We start from the raw sequence: 17,495 nt of genomic DNA on the forward strand, positions 1-17,495 counted from the left end.
TTCTTTGGAGAACTGTCTTTTCATATCTCCTGCACATTTGTTAATTGGGTTATTTGCTTTTTGAGTGTTGAGGCGTGTAAATTCTTTATATATTTTGGATGTTAACCCCATGCCGGATATGTCATTTACAAATATATTCTCCCATACTGTAGGTTTCGTTTTTGTTCTGTTGATGCTGTTCTTTGCCGTACAGAAAACTTTTAGTTTGATGTAGTCCCATGAGTTCATTTTTGTTTTTGTTTTCCTTGCTCAAGGAGATGCGTTCAGGAAGAAATTGCTCATGGTTACATTCAGGAGATTTTTGCCTATGTTGTCTTCTAAGAGTTTTATGGTTTCATGACTTACATTCAGGTCTTTGATCCATATTGAGTTTACTTTTGTGTATGGGGTTAAACAATAATCCAGTTTTATTTTCTTGCACGTAGCTGTCCAGTTTTGCCAACACCAGCTGTTGAAGAGGCTGTCATTTCCCCATTGTATATCCATGGCTCCTTTATCATATATTGATTGACCATATATGCTTGGGTTTATATCAGGGCTCTCTAGTCTGTTCCATTGGTCTATGGGTCTGTTCTTGTGCCAGTACCAAATTGTCTTGATTACTGTGGCTATGTAGTAGAGCTTGAAGTTGGGGAGCATAATCCCCCCCAGTTTATTCTTTCTTCTTAGGATTGTTTTGGCTATTTGGGGTCTTTTGTGGTTCCATATGAATTTTAGAACGATTTTCTCTAGTTCCTTGAAGAATGCTGTTGGTATTTTGATAGGAATTGCATTGAATCCATAGATTGCTTTAGGCAGGATGGTCATTTTGACAATATTAAATCTTCCTATCCATGAGCACAGGATATGTTTCCATTTATTGTTATCTTCTTTAATTTCTCTCATGAGTGAGTGTCTCATAGTTTTCAGAGTATAGGTCTTTCACTTTCCTGGTTAGGTTTATTCCTAGGTATTTTATTCTTTTTGATACAACTGTGAATGGAATTGTTTTCCTGATTTTTCTCTCTGCTAGTTCATTGTTAATGTATAGGAATGCCACAGATTTCTGTGTATTAATTTTGTACCCTGCAACTTTGCTGAATTCAGATATTAGATCTACTAGTTTTGGAGTGGATTCATTAGGATTTTTTATATGTAATATCATGTCATCTGCAAACAGGGACAGTTTTACTTTTCCTTGCCAATGTGGATGCCTTTTATTTCTTTGTGTTGTCTGAATGCCATGTCTAGGACCTCCAGTACTATGCTGAATAGAATAGGGCAGAGTGGGTATCCTTGTCTTGTTCCCGATCTTAAAGGAAAAGCTTTCAGCTTTTCACTCTTAAGTATAATGTTGGCTGTGGGCTTGTCATATATGGCCTTTATTATGTTGAGGTACGTGCCCTCTATACTCATTTTGCTGAGAGGTTTTATCATGAATGGAAGTTGAATTTTGTCAAATGCTTTTTCGGCATCTATAGAAATGATCATGTGGTTTTTGTCCTTCTTTTTGTTGATGTGGTGGATGATGTTGATGGATTTTCTAATAGAGTACCATTCTTGTATCCCTGGAATAAATCCTACTTGATCAAGATGGATGATCTTTTTGATATATTTTTGAATTTGGTTTGCTAATATTTTGTTGAGTATTTTTACATATATGTTCATCAGGGATAGTGGTCTGTAATTTTCTTTTTCTGTGGTGTTTTTGCCTGGTTTTGGTAGTAGACTGATGCTGGCCTCATAGAATGAGTTTGAATGTATTCCATCTTCTTCTACTCTTTGGAAAACTTTATGGAGGATGGTATTAGGTCTTCACTAAATGTTTGATAAAATTTAGCGGTGAAGCCATCTGGTCCAGGAGTTTTGTTCTTAGGTAGGTTTTTGATTACCAATTTAATTTCATTGCTGGTAATTGGTCTGTTCAGATTTTCTGTTTCTTCCTTGGTCTGCCTTGGAAGGTTGTATTTTTCTAGAAAGTTGTCCCTTTTTCCTAGGTTATCCAGTTTGTTAGCATAATTTTTCATAGTATTCTCTAATAATTCTTTATTTCTGTGGTGTCTGTAGTGATTTTTCCTTTCTCATTTCTGATTCTGTTTATGTGAGTAGATTTCTATTTTTTTTCTTGATATGTCTGGCTAGGGGTTTATCTATTTTGTTTATTCTCTTGAAGAACTAGCTCTTGCTTTCATTGATTTTTTCTATGGTTTTATTCTTCTTGATTTTATTTATTTCTGCTCTAATCTTAATTATGTCCCTCCCCCTACTGACTTTGGGCCTCATTTGTTCTTCTTTTTCTAGTTTTGTTGTGAGTTTAGACTGCTCATATGGGATTGTTTTTCTTTCCTGAGGTAGGCCTACATTGCAATATACTTTCCTCACCGCATGACCTTTGCTGTGTCCCACACGTTTTGCAGTTGAATTATTGTCATTTGTCTCTATATATTGTTTGATCTCTGTTTTTATTTGGTCATTGATCCATTGATTATTGAGGAGCATGTTGTGAAGCCTCCATGTGTTTGTGGGGTTTTTTCATTTTCTTTGTGTAATTTATTTCTAGTTTCATATGTTTGTGGTCTGAGAAACTGGTTGGTACAATTTCAATTGTTTTGAATTTACTGAGGCTCTTTTTGAGGCCTAGTATATGATCTATTCTTGAAGATGTTCCATGTGCACTTGAGAAGAATGTGTATTCTGCTGCTTTTGGTTGTAGAGTTCTGTAGATGTCTGTTAGGTCCATCTGTTCTAGTGTGTTGTTCGGTGCCTCTGTTTCCTTAGTTATTTTCTGTCTAGTTGATCTGTCCTTTGGAGTGAGTGGAGTGTTGAAGTCTCCTAGAATGAATGCATTGCATTCTATTTCCCATTTTAATTCTGTTAGTATTTGTTTCACATATATAGGTGCTCCTGTGTTGGGTGCATAGATATTTACACTGGTTATATCTTCTTATTGGATTGACCCCTTTATCATTATGTGATGTCCTTCTATGTCTCTTGTGACTTTCTTTGATTTGAAGTCTATTTTGTCTGATACAAGTACTGCAACTCCTGTTTTTTCTCCCTATTAGTTGCATGAAATATCTTTTTCCATCCCCTCACTTTTAGTCCGTGTATGTCTTTGGGTTTAAAGTGAGTCTCTTGTAGGCAGCATATAGATGGGTTTTGTTTTTTATCCATTCAGTGACTCTATGTCTTTTGATTGGTGTATTCAGTTCATTTACATTTAGGGTGATTATCAATAGATATATATTTATTGCCATTGCAGGCTTTAGATTCGTGGTTACCAAAGGTTCAAGGTTAATTTCCTTACTATCTAAGAGTCTAACTTAACTCACTTAATATCCTATTACAAACACAATCTAAAGGTTCTTTTCTTTTTCTCCTCCTTTTCCTTCTTCCTCCATTCCTTATGTATTATATATATCATATTCTGTACTCTTTGTCTATCTCTTGATTCACTTAGCAGTTAGTTAATTTAATTTTGCATTTGCTTAGTTATGAGCTGTTCTACTTTCTTTACTGTGGTTTTATTACCTCTGGTGACAGCTATCAAACCTTAGGAACACTTCCATCTATAGCAGTTCCTCCAAAATGCACTGTAGAGATGGTTTGTGGGAGATAAATTCTCTCAGCTTTTGCTTATCTGGAAATTATTTAATCCTTCCTTCAGATTTAAGTGATAATCTTGCTGGATAAAGTAATCTTGGTTCATGGCCCTTCTTCATTGCATTAAATACATCATGCCACTCCCTTCTGGCCTGTAAGGTTTCTGCTGAGAAGTCTGATGATAGCCTGATGGGCTTTCCGTTGTATGTGATCTTATTTCTCTCTCTGGCTGCTTTTAATAGTCTGTCCTTATGCTTGATCTCTGCCATTTTAATTACTATATGTCTTGGTGTTGTCTTCCTTGGGTCCCTTGTGTTGGGAGATCTGTGGATCTCCATGGCCTGAAAGACTATCTCCTTCTCCTGATTGGGGAAGTTTTCAGCAATTACCTCCTCAAAGACACTTTCTATCCCTTTTTCTCTCTCTTCTTTTTTTGGTAACTCTATAATGCGAATATTGTTCCGTTTGACTTGGTCACACAGTTCTTTCAATATTCTTTCATTGTGAGACATCCTTTTTTCTCTCTGTATCTCAGCTTCTTTGTGTTCCTCTTCTCTAGTTTTTATTTCATTTATTGTCTCCTGCACCATATCTAATCTGCTTTTAATACCCTCCATTGTGCTCTTCAATGATTGGATCCCTGACCGGAATTCATTCCTGAGTTCTTGCATATCTTTCTGTACCTCCATGAGCATGTTAATGATTTTTATTTTGAACTCCTTTTCAGGAAGATTCATGAGGTCGATGTCATTTAAATCTTTCTCAGGAGTTGTATTAATAATTTTACTTTGAGCCAGGTTCCTTTGGCATGTCATATTTCTATATGTTGCCCTCTAGTGTCCAGAAGCTCTTCTCTCTGGAGCTGCTCAGTTCCTGAAGCAATGTGGGGGGTCGTAGGGGAGTAGTATTGGTGCCTGAGGGGAGGAAAGAGCTGTTTCCTGCTTTCTGTCTGCTATGCCTGTCTCCACTTCCTGAACCAGTGGGCCGAGCACACAGGTATAAGCCTCTATGCTTTGTGTTTGTAGTTGCTGTAGACAGATCTTCCCTCCAGCTGACCTAATGCCAGGGTAGGGTTTGCTGATTTGCGAGCCAGGTAGAGCTGGCCAGGGGAAAGGGGCGGTAGGGTGCATATCATGGAGGGGGTCCTTGGAGCTGTGTAGCCAGCCAGCAAGCTGGAGCACCTAAAGATCGTGAAAGCTCCCAACCTGCTGGGCAGAGTGCACACGGGCAATTTTGTCTACTTGTCCTTTCTCCTGAGCAGTAAGCTCTGTGCTATCCTTGCCCCTTTAGCAACCTTTTTGCTAAGGGCTTCCTTGTTAGGAACTCTCTCAGACTGCCTGCCTTTCTTTTGTCCCAGAGGAGCCAGATATGGATCCCTGCTTTCCACAAGTGGCTGGAATCTTGGTCTCTCTGGGAATTTTGCCCATCTTAGCTTTCCAACCCCTTAATCACAAGAGTACTATGCAAGCACAATGAAATGTAGGTTTGTGCTCCCAGAGCAGATCTCCAGAGTTAGGTATTCAGCAGTCCCAGGCCTCTACTCCCTCCCTGCTCCATTTTTCTTCCTCCCGCTGGTGAGCTGAGGTGGGGGAAGGGTTTCGTTCCCACCGGGCCACAGCTTTGGTACGTTACCCTGTTTCGTGAGGTCTGCTAGGTGTGTGCAGTTTGGCACAGTCCTCTTTCCTGTTGGTCTTTCAGGATTAGTTGTATTAATTATATTTTCATAGTATATGCGGTTTTTGGAGGAATCCTCTGTCTCATCTGTCATGCCACCACTTTTTTTTTTTTGAGAGGGCATCTCTCATTTTATTGATCAAATGGTTGTTAACAACAATAAAATTCTGTATAGGGGACTCAATGCACAATCATTAATCAACCCCAAGCCTAATTCTCAACAGTCTCCAATCTTCTGAAGGTCATGCTGCCATTTTTAATCCCCTAGGTCCTAAGTTTCTTGAGGCTGGAAGTCATAACTTGGAGTCTATTGTGTAACTCCCCATCCTAAGTACAGTTGCAAACCACAAATTCTTGACTTGAGCACACATTTTTTGAGCATAAGTGTAAGCCAAATGCTGTGCCAGGTTAGGAGGAGATGGTTCCTATCCCCAATAAATGCAGGTTTAGTGGCAAAACTCAACCTGACTAACCACTATGTGAGTTTAAATAAAAGGACAGACATAAAAATTAAGCATTTGAAGTCATGACATATAATCTGCTTTCTAAGTAAGTCTAGCCTTGTTAATTGGGGGGACTTAAAGGGGGGCAAATGAATTGTTGCTTTGATTCCTCAGCATTAGTTGAGTTCTTAAGGCTCAAGCCTGAACTTTAGCAAATCTCTATTTAAGTAAGGACAAATATACAGCATGCAAACTATGTTCTTGGGAATCTCAGGTTTCCCAGATAGAGGAATTAAACAGCAGGCAGATCTTGAAGGTGGTAGGAGCAAGGACAGGTGGGAAGGAGGGACAGCATACAATGTGCAGATGGAGGTAAGCAGGTCACATGGGAAGCAGCCAGGGTTGTTTCCCTGGGCAGAAATTTCAAACTAGGTCTGTGAAGGAAAAATAGGTGTGGGAAGGAAGAGCGTCCTAAAGCCAAGGTGAAAGACCAGATAGGAGGTTTTCTCTGTGAGAAGAGAGGATAGCTGGGTGCAGAATGAACAGGAAACTCATGTGACAAAGACGACAAGTGCTACAGAGCAAAATGGTTAGAGAAATAGTCCCAAATTGCTACCAAATGCTGTAACAGGTTATTAGCCACTCAGTACCTACAGACAAATGCCCTCAAGTGCCCTGTTTGGGTTAACTGTATAATCTGTGATTTCCATCAGAGTGGTGAAGTCTGAAGCTTCTACACTTTAGAACTCAAATATTTAAGGGTGCCTGAGAAAACTCTTGTATATTTCCATAATTAAGCCCTCTGGCATTTTGTCTAAGCACCAAAAATAGTTTCCATGCAACTTACTTTACTGTTAAACTTCATTTGGAAAATGTTTCCTTTGAATTCAGGCTAGGTATTTTCTCCATACAAGTAAGATTAACTGCAATTACATTTTACAACTGATTACTCACTATGAGTTTAAAATGTGTTAAGAAGATGGCTCTTTTAGGATGCTATATCAATTTTAAGCTACACTGGGTGCCCCAGGGACAGACTTTTTACTCTCCTACATCTTTTGATTCTGTGCCATATACAAATACTTCCTATCCAAACAAATATGACTTAAAAAATGAAATTACTTTGTGTACTGAGAATGCTATGTATAACATTGATTTGATTCATTCTACCAAGGACAGAATAAAAAAATGTATAGAATTATTTTAAGAGGTGAAGAAAAAAACCCACCTATTCATGGATGATACTCTCATGCAAAACTAAAAAAATTAAAAAGTCAGTGTTTTAATGGAATCTGCTCAGGAGCACCTTCATTATTCTGCCTCTTGAAGCCTCAGTGTACCTTTCTCACAAACCACTTGTGTCACTACACTCAAGTCTTAATTTGACATAAAGTCTTAATTTGAGCCTACTGATGGCTCCTTCCACCATCTCCTGAGAGCTAGAACGTTCAAAGTGTTTTCTCTCAGAGCTATATAAAACTAGCAATGATAGGGCAAAATGCTCCAACACTAAGGTATTTTTAATGTCATATTTTCCTGAAGGAGCAAATGTCCTTAGCAGTGAACTGCTTTGGTAAACCAAGCAACAGACTTTCAATATGTGCAAATATGAGATGAACTTTGACAATTAAAATCTCACACTTAAAGGATTAGAAGTTTCAATGACATGTTATCCAAGGAATTAAAAAAATATGTTGGCTTTACTCTGTGACCCTTAAAATGAATTTTCTGTTAGGGCAAAGTTGCCTGTGGCTCAAGCCCGGATTTCCTGGCATGACTTGCATTTTATTATGTAAACAGATCTATACCTTATTTAGTTTTCACTATAGTATTTAGAAATAGTAAGAAGGATTGGAAAAATTCTTTGGGAAAAAAGCTTTCTCCCTTAAGTATTTATTATAGATAAAATTTATTAGTACGATAAGTTGGAGTGTGAAAGTTTTGATAAGAATGGGTATTTATATAGTTTCAAAGGACATCCCTAAAATGAACTAATGAATTACAAAGGGGAAATGGTACCTTTACAGAACAGAAACAGGGCAGACCCCACCCTCACTGAGGATCAGTTAACATCCCCATCCCCTCAGCACGACTTCTGTGCTTCTGCTACCAAAGCACTAACTGAACCTAGTTAGGACACATCAGATGACTCACAATGAGGGCATTCCACAAAGAAAGTGTCTGGTCAAGGTCTTGAAAGAAAGAAGGCTGAGGAACTGTTCTAGAGTAAAGGAGAAATGGAAATTAAGTGTGTGTGATCTTGGACTGGACTACTGACCAGAGTTATCACTATTATCATTATCATTATCATTTCACTATATGATCATTGGGGCAGCTGGTGAAATTTGAGTAAGGTTTGTAGATTACAAAATAGTATCGTATTAGTGTTAAATCTCCTAATGTTGGTAACCATGCTGTGGTTATGTAAGTGGCTGTCCTTGTTCATAGGGGATACACACTGAAGTATTTAGAGGTTAAGGAGCAATCCAGCTGAAACCAACTCCCAGGTGGCTCATAAATGTGTGTTAGGGTAGACAAATGAGAAAGCAATGTGCTGAACACAGGCTACTGGTGAATCTCAGTGAGGGGACAGGGGAGGACTTTGTACTAGTTTTGCATTTTTTGGGGTAAGTTTACAATTGTTTCAAAATAAAAAGTAATTATTGGGAATATCCCTTGTGATAATATTTTTTTAAATGTAATTTTTATAAAGTCTCCTCAGTGAAGCTCTAGTACGGTTAATTTATCTCATTGAAATTTTTAAATTCAAATGCTAGCAATTCCTTTTATTAGCATACCAGATGTGCAGAATGAAGGACAGCAATAATTCTGTAAGGGTTCCATTCCTCCTTCGCTCTCTGACAGAAGTGATGGGAGGCCTGGGAGCGGGTTTCTGATGGAGGAAATGCCCTTGGCCCAATGACAGACAAACTCTGGGAGCACCATTCCAAGGGCAGATATGCAAGAGTGGTCTCTTTATGAATTCAGGGGTTGTCTTTCCAAAGACAACGGCATTTTGTCATTCCCTGGCTGTGGCTGCTGGAATAGTTCACCACCTTGGGCTGCACACAGGGCTGTCCTAGCCTGTCCTGCTTGTCCCAGCATTGTCAGTGCTTGGCCCCCAGCTGCTCTCAGCCCCGCCGGGCCTTTTGTGGGTCCTGGAAGATGCCACTCCCTGCCTCTGGACTTCTGCACTTCTCTGTGCTCATTTCTGCTCTCAACTTCCCATTCAAGCAAGGCTCAGCCTGGCATTCCTATTCGGGTGAGGGCCCCCATATATTCCCCATGAACACCTCTGATGTAGCCTTATACAATGGTATCAACTTTGTTTATATTCCCATATTCCCTCTGGAAAGAGCTCTTTGAGGAAAAGTAGTGGTCCTTATTCATCTCAGTATACACATGTACTTAGTAAGTTTGCTGAACAAATACTGAAGAAGCAAGAGGAGCCCAGACCTCTGACAGGTCCACCTTCCTCCCGCTTAGCACTCAGTTTTGGCAGAAGAAGCCTTGGGGATCATTAATGTTAGCCCAGCGAAGACTGCTGCTTATAGACTACTCTGTTTACTAGCAAACCAGATGTGCAGAAAGAAACAGTCAGCCAGGGAAGCCATGTTCCATCTTTGCCAACTGCCAGGGTGCTCCGGTCCCAGCTGGGGAATCTGTCCGTCCTTCAGGACAGATGCCTTCCCGGAAGGTTCTTGCCCACCTCTGCTGCCGTTTCCTCAAGGGAACTGTCAGACTAGATGATATCTAAGGCTTTATTAACAGTCTGCTTTCAACATACCACTGTTTTAATTTTTAAAATACATGGCTTGAGTAATACCCCACAGAATCAATGTGGTAGACTGAGTCTAAGATGCAGGCACTCACCACTTCCAGCAAACTTCAGGAAAAAACAAGATGTGCAAATTAGGAAAGGAATGACTACTGTCCATTTTTAAAATTACTTTTTTTTCTAGGATATTTTTAAAAACTAGAGAGCATACCCCAGGGCATTTAAAATACTTTACAAAAATTCAAAATGCTAATAACTGTCCTGGGGAGACATCTTATTCTCAAAATGTGCTTTTTTTTTTTAAGTGTTAACTCCCCCTGCAAGAAAGTGGGGCATTTCAGGATATACCTCATCTTTCTACCATGGAAAGCATTAAGCAAAGGTGTGCTGGGGATGAGTGCTGGATTGAAAGAATTAGCTGGAAGCTTGTTGGAACTTGTGGCAAAACTGAGCAGAAACCATAGAAACCCAGGGCAAAGCCCCAGAGAGTAAGGCAAAAATCCACCAGAGGTCTAGCAAATACAGTGAGTTTCAGGCAGCCTCACAGCACCCATAGCTTTGTGAGGCCCAGATGGAAGGGACCACAGGACAAGTCGGGCACAGATGGCACAAGGAGGAAGGCCACAGTCAGGTGAAGAAAATCGGGCTGAACTAAGGTGGGTAAAAAGGAAGAGGGCTCAGATCTGGGGCTGCAGAGACAGGTAGGAGACTGCCTGGAGAGTTCTAACCTGGCAACTGGGCTCTGACAGGGCACAAAGGCCAGGGGTCCTGAGCAGCAGGGCCAGTCAGTGGCCTGACATTCCTTGGGGATAATTAGAGACTCCTCCTCCAAGGCCAGCTGTGAAGTGCTGGGGACATCAGCTGGTGGTATGGACAGAGGAGAGGGTTTATAAATATGGTTTGAGGCAGGGCTGCAGTGGGGGGTTGGCTGGGGGTGGTATGGTTAGTGGTTCCACTGGACCCAGAGCAGAGTGGAGAGTGGGCAGTGGTTGGGTGTTCACCTCAGACCACCGGATCTCAGGGAGGTGGACTGAGACCACCGGACCTCAGGAAGGCTGACCAGGGAGGCTGCCAGGCATGCTGGCATCGAGTCAATTCCAGGGCCCTGCTTGCTTTTACAGAGCAGTGACACTCACTCCAAAGGCACACTCCCCATCTGCCATCACTGTTTCAAGTACTAACATACTTGGTCCTCATAATAAACTTATATTATGGTGAGGAACAGCAAGATGTACATGTACACGTACAAGTGAAAAAGGCAGACAGCAATGAGATAATCTGTTCAAGGTCACGTGATGACTGGGTTGGAGTCTGAGCCCAGCATCTCCCCTCAGTACAGGAACACTGTCCTGTCCACAGGCTCAGAGGTCCCGGGCAGATGACCCTGGAGCTCTCTGTCCACTTCCTGCTCAGTGGGACCTCCTTCTAGGTCCTGCCTTGGCCTTTGAAAGCTCAGATGCAGGCCAGGCCCCTGTTCAATAAGCCAGTTCCCCCTCCCCTGGGTGGTCCAGGACAGCCAAGAGCAGCCAAGATCTGAGAAGAGGGAGTCTCCAAGGTGCCCTTGATAGCAATCTCCATTCATTAAGTGAATCTGAAATTACCTAAGGTGACACTTTTCTCTTTGGTACCATATATACAAATCATTAAGAGTTTTGGATTCCTGTGGAACAAATAGAAGCTCCCACATTTTTTTTGATGTTTCAAAATTTTATGTATTTGTATTTCCTGCATCATTTGAGTTTTGTATAGTAAGCTCCTGTAACTTTTTTTTGCAAAAAATGCAGAACAACTTAAAAAATAGATTTGAAGAAAAATACATAAAGATATTAACTTTGGGAATGGTGGGAATATGGATGATGGCTTATCTTCTTCCTTACGTATTTTTCTTTTTTCTTAAAAAATCTGTTAAAATTAAAGTATCACTGATATACAATCTCATGTTGCTTTCAAATATACAACACTGTGTTCAGCAGTTGCCCGTATTATCAAATCCTCTCCCACTCCAGTGCAGTCACTATCTATCAACATAGTAAGATGTTACAGAGTCATTAACTGTATTCTCTGTGCTGTACTACCGACCCCATGAAAACCCTATGTTGTGATTGTGAATTATTATTCCCTTGATCCCAATCCCTCCCGCCACCCTGCTGAACCCCTCCCCCTTAGTAACCACTAGTTCATTCTCGGTGTCTGTGAGTTTACTGCTATTTTGTTCCTTCTGTTTTGCTTTGTTTTTATACTCTACAAATAAGTGAAATCATTTGATATTTGTCTTTCTTCACCTGGCTTATTTCATTGAGCATAATGCTCTCTAGATCCATCCATGTTGTTGCAAATGGGAGAATGGCTGAATAATATTCCATTGTGTATATGTACCACATAGAAGCTCCCACTTTTTACATTGGCTAATGTTGCTTTTCTCTTTTAAGGTACATACAAAACTTCATTACCTCAAAAGGCAGAGAACATGAAGCTGCTTGGCAGATGGGTTTCACTGCCATTTTGAACAAAGTGCTGGTCTGCTGTTTTGCTGTGTGGACAGCACCTTCCTTTCTTTCATGCTGGCCGGCCAATACCCTGCCTTGGTATGCCTGCAACTCCTTCCTGAAGTGGACAAACGCTTCTGTCCCACTCCAGGAGGCCCAGTGACCTGTCTCAGTGCACTCTAGCTGTGAGCTGTAGGGGAGGAAGGTGGGCGTGGAGAGAGCCAGAGACCTGCTCCTCCAGGAGCTAAGACACCCTGTGTCATCCCCTGACTCTGCTGCTGGGCCTGAGGGCCTGATAAGGTTCAGAGGCAGATGCTGGGACCCGTGGGGACTGCAGCTTGGGTCCCTCAGGGGAGAACTGGCTCCCACCTGATTTACATGTGGGCTTCAAAGATTTTTTTGGGTGGAGGGCAAGAGGGTTCAGTTGGTTAAAAATCACAAGGAAGACCCTAACCTGGATGATAGGAATTTCAGAATTCTGCACACATTCCCCAGAGGACACAGGACACAGGTGGGAGCAGCTGAGAGCCACTCAGTGCAGCCACTTCTGGCCTGCCCTCCTAAGAGCCATTCCCAGAAGCCCTGCTCCCACCCTGCTTCTCCACGGAGGGACAGGCCACTTGCTCACTCAAGGTCATGTCTTTAAAGAGTGTTGGTGCTAAGACTCAAGAGTGGGAGCAGGGCCTCCAGGGCCTTCCCCTGTCCACTGTGCCCCTACCCAAACCAACTGCTTGGGATACTCTCACCTGGGAGGAGAGGAAACCAGACCTCCTGCTCGACATGCAATTCTGGTAAACTGTCAAGTTAGGAAGTATCGGTGGTAATGATAGAGCAATGACCAACAGATCAGAATGCTTTCATGTTTCTCATTAAGCTTTTTATCCTCTTCTCCTTAAAAATTCTAGCAAAATACAATTTTAACAGAGCTAATTAAAGAAAAGAGTAACATATTCTCATTTTCAGAAGCAAGAAGCACACAAATTAATAATTCAATTTCATTCACCAGTGATTTTGGTTTGGTATCATGCTAAGTTTTTTTTTTTTGAGGGGACAACGACAGTATGTTTCCCATTTTGTAAATAATCAAGTTGTCTACATCCTGTCATGGTCATCCCCTAAGACTGCTTTCTATCACTTCTGTGTAGATGAGCTGGATGTTAGGGCATGATGCCAATGAGTGAAAGGGTTCCTGAGTGGACCGCAGTCCGAGCAACGATTAGCTGAGGTTTTGGATGCACGCATGAGAAAATAACTGCAAGTAAGCAACTGCCAATTAACTATACAACCTCATAACAAGCTGCCCATTATCTTCCATCCCGATGGCTGCCATAGCCTCCAAAATGGTTGCACTACTTCAGATCTTGCCTCCTGGCAATCCATTCCCCACCTACAGCCTGAGTAATCCCGATAAAACATAAACAGACCACGTTAACTCCACAGCTCAGAACTCAACAAAGGCTTCCCAAGATCACTACAGACCTGGCCTGTGAGGCCATGAACATCTGGAACCAGAACACCTTTGCTAACCTCTTGTAGCAATCCTTAGCTGGAGGGGTGCCACCAGGAAACTAAGTTTCCCATAATTCAACAGAAATTCAAGGAGAAGGCAATATGAAGAGCAAAAGAACAAAAGATAAACCAAGTGTATATTCTTAGGGGAAATTTTTAACATACCTCTAAGATAAGTTTAGATTTTTCATTATAATGAGCAATCTCATGTAGACTTTTAAACATATATTCTTGTAATTTTTCCTTCTTAAAGGACTCTGAAATTAATTTTTAATAGTAGGATATATTTCGCTCAAAACTGTTTTATGTGTATCTACAGGAAAACAAACTTTAAGTCCTCAAGGAATTGAACTGTGATGCTGAAAGACTTTCTCGAAGGATTCAAACTCAAAAAAGTGCTTGATTTAGAAAATTGGTATGTGGTTACTATTAAAATACTTGATTTAGCTTTATTGTCATGATTTTACAATAATACACATTTTCTTTAAATAAAAGTTTTCTCCAAATGCACCAAGTTTTATTAGTATACAAGTCAGAGATTTGTCTTAATATTAATCTTAGTGAGGATCATCAAAATGTAAATCCAAGAACTATTCAATCTAATAATAGAAGTGATGTTTCAGAGCATTATGGAATAACTGTTGCTGAAAACTGTGGGTTTTAAATTAAAAAATAGCATTTTCAGGTGGAACATTATACATCAGGTATTAATTTCCTCATGTAAGTGTAGGCTTTATTAAAATACAGCCTCATTTGACACGGACATAGACACATGTGACAACAGAACATCAGTCTTAAAACCTACTAAAAATTAAGTATTACCACTAAAAGAGCATTATGATTGTATCTGCTGGTTCCCAATTCCCTTTTTATTGATAATTAATTATGGTTTCTGATAATCATTTTTAAGTAGTCTTAACATATTTACCTGAAAATATATGTGTTCAAAGGAGAAACTGTCTCTCCAGTTTTGTTGTTTTATTAAAACTATTTATGATTTAGCTCAAAAAACTTTTCACAAATTAGGTGCTTTGGATTACTGAGCAACCTACATGGGAATTACTGTTTTTCACTGAACATGGGATACCTTATCACATGTGAGTCTGTCATGTGAAGAAAGATGATATGTAACTGATCTAGACATTTTAATTTCTCAACATATGCTAAGAATAACATTTTTGCCTAAATCAGAACCATATATGAGATGCTTTATGATTACTTTAAGGCCAAAATGACAGGACAAATTTGAGAACTTAAATACATGTCTATAAATGTGAACAACTGAAGTTGAACAGGAATGCTACTCCTGATTTCATCAGGGCCGTGCAGTTTTGGGTGACTCCTTTGATAGGTAAAATATAATAGCACACCTAACATACAGCTCTAGCTGGCTGAATCACTGCTAAGGCCCTACCCTCTCCTTCCCTACCACCTCATCTCCTTTACCCTCTCTAAGGTATTCAGAAACCACAGTTTAGTGAAGAACAGGGTGCCCACCATGCCAGAGGCCCTTGCCCCTTTCTCTAGCCAACGTGCTACCCTGAACTCCTTCTTTTAGAAATTCTAGAGATCTTACTGCTGTGCTTGTAAGATCTTACTGCTGTGCTGATAAGCCTGGAGTGCTTATCAGAAGCAAAAATCACATGAGAGGGTGCAAAGAACGGTTTCAAAAAAAGTAATTCTTATCCACCATCCAGATACAAATCCTGTAGGACAAGTGTGTTCTTCTGAAGAGAAAGGGTGGAGGCAGGCAGGTGCACACTGGGCAAGACCTACCTATCTTACACACTGCTTTTTGCATCAGCTCTTCAAGAGAAGATTCAGAGAATTAAAAAAACCTCAAGACCACTGTGCCAGGCAATGAAAACTTTGAAATATTGTGATTATCAGGCACAACCATCCCCGCCCCAAATATGCTCTTTGGCACAACTGTAACACAAATGATTTTCTGAGAAATTTAACAAATACATTTTCCTTTGAAACACGCTGAATCAAATCACCAAACCATAATATTTTAAAGAAATGTGTATTCACCAAATGAGAGAAAAAAATAATATTCATACCAGCCTTTTGCCCAAGCAATACTGTTCAGGAAAGCAGCACTGAATACTGCAGATGTGAAGTGAGCACACTTTCCTATCACATAGGAAACCTTTAGAAGTGACCCATGTAATTATGTACAGCATGCATTCTCTTTTTGTTTGAGCCAAAGGATGTGCACCGTAAGAGTAAACCAAATTCTGCCCTTTTTATTATTCCCACAGAGGCAACCATCCACTATAAAGTACTTCTTTCTACTCGTAATTTCTACTCTTTCTTTACCTGGGAAACTCCTTGTTTCTTTTGAAATGCATACAGAAAAAACTATTATCAATATTTCTTAGAGGTATGATGTCTTTCCTGATTATCTGCCTCACCAATACATTCATAAAAGCATTTCTTAAAATCTTATTACCTTTAATATTTTTAATACACGTTAATATTTTGGTATGGAAGAAAGCATTTCTGTTAAGTAGAGAGTTAGATTTGGAAGGAAGTTAATAATGAATTAACACTAATTCTCAGTAAGCAACCTCATTAAAAATGGTTCCATCTTGCACCATTAAAAAAGTTTCAATAAGGATTTATTTACCTGGGAATATTCAAAGTCAGTGATAGGGGCTATACTCTTGATATAGTCGGACCGAAATTGGTTTTCTGGGTTGGCCAGTGGAACTGGAGGTATAATAGTACTCATCGCTGAAACAATTGTCTAAAATGGAATGAAGAAAAGATATATGTGGATAAATACAACATCTGAGCTCCATCTATGATAATCTAAAATATATCATTTCTATCTACACTGTTATAGAGAGCAGAGTACTTAACTTTTCTAATAAACAAACATTAAAAAAGAAGTCCTTACCACAATAGCATCTTTAACATTTTTCCGGATGTCCAGAATTTTCTGTTTCTTTTCCCTGTGTTAAAAGAGAGTTATAATTAATTTAATTTACCTCTGGCACTGACTTGAATCAGTTGAGTGGGGATCTGAATTTCCAGCTGCAGTATGGAGCTAGAATGGTTTTACCAGAGGCCAGTATCTATCTGTAGACCAACAAATGCCAAATTTTTATCTGGGATGGGAAATCATCTCCCTTTTCTAATTTGTACTCTAAGCAAACTTGAATGCACACATTATAATCTATAGTTTTAAACAACCACATAGGTTATACAAAATGACAAAATTGTATGAATATTGTATATAAAAACTATACAGCTACACTTGCAAATAAATTTATTTGAATTATCTATATGTTGATAGTTATGAATTGAAATAGATGCAAATGATATAGAGAAAAGTATATATTGACATATTGGTTAAGGGTGCTCATAGCAATTCCAATAATACAGAGCAATACCTCAAGAATATCTAATAAATTACTTTTTGTTAAACAGATTATTTTTTGATCTAGATACTACCAGAAGATGGATTTACCAAAATATACTAAATTCAACAAAAAATTCTATTTTTTCCCCATATACTATAGTATACTAACATATACTATTATTTGGTATATTTTTAACCTAAATATACCAAATTCAACAACAAATTCTATTTTTTCCCCCTTAAAGGTCTACTCAATGATCAAATGAACCATTTAGATAAAGTACTTTTGGGATGGCCGGGAGAGAAGTGACAAAATTTGCATGCAGTTTGGAAGCAAAGCCAAAACTGATTATTCCTTACTCGGGATTAAATCCATTGACATGCAGGATCCTCATCTGTTTGACGATTGTGCTTTTCCCAGATTCACCAGCCCCTACAAACAGAAAGAATGCTGTGATCTGTAGCCCGAACCACTGCCATCTCCCACCCAAATCCAGAGAGCGGTTACCCGACCCAACGCAGGCATTTTCGAGGACACGCCGCGCGCGGCCGGAGGAGTGGGTCCAGGTCGCAGACTGCTGCTCCGACGGCGATGCGCAGCCCGCCCTGCCTGCCCTCCGGCCCGGCGCTCTCGCGCCCCGGGCTCTGTACCC

General features: G+C 39.9%; 1 protein-coding gene across 3 annotated transcripts in view; it reads right to left on the minus strand.

The window, feature by feature from the left end:
• Window positions 1-17,495, minus strand: part of GNAL (G protein subunit alpha L) — a 136,008-nt gene that overhangs the window by 72,246 nt on the left and 46,267 nt on the right. For all 3 annotated transcript variants that reach the window (XM_037001013.2, XM_037001014.2, XM_017673352.3), the window contains 3 exons: window positions 17,203-17,275; window positions 16,378-16,432; window positions 16,105-16,224 (listed from right to left, as the gene is read on the minus strand). In XM_037001013.2, the coding sequence (XP_036856908.1) occupies window positions 16,105-16,224; window positions 16,378-16,432; window positions 17,203-17,275 (248 nt within the window). The remainder of the gene's footprint in view (window positions 1-16,104; window positions 16,225-16,377; window positions 16,433-17,202; window positions 17,276-17,495) is intronic.

This window comes from Manis javanica, chromosome 9, assembly GCF_040802235.1.
Source record: "Manis javanica isolate MJ-LG chromosome 9, MJ_LKY, whole genome shotgun sequence".
Classification (NCBI taxonomy): Eukaryota; Metazoa; Chordata; class Mammalia; order Pholidota; family Manidae; genus Manis; species Manis javanica.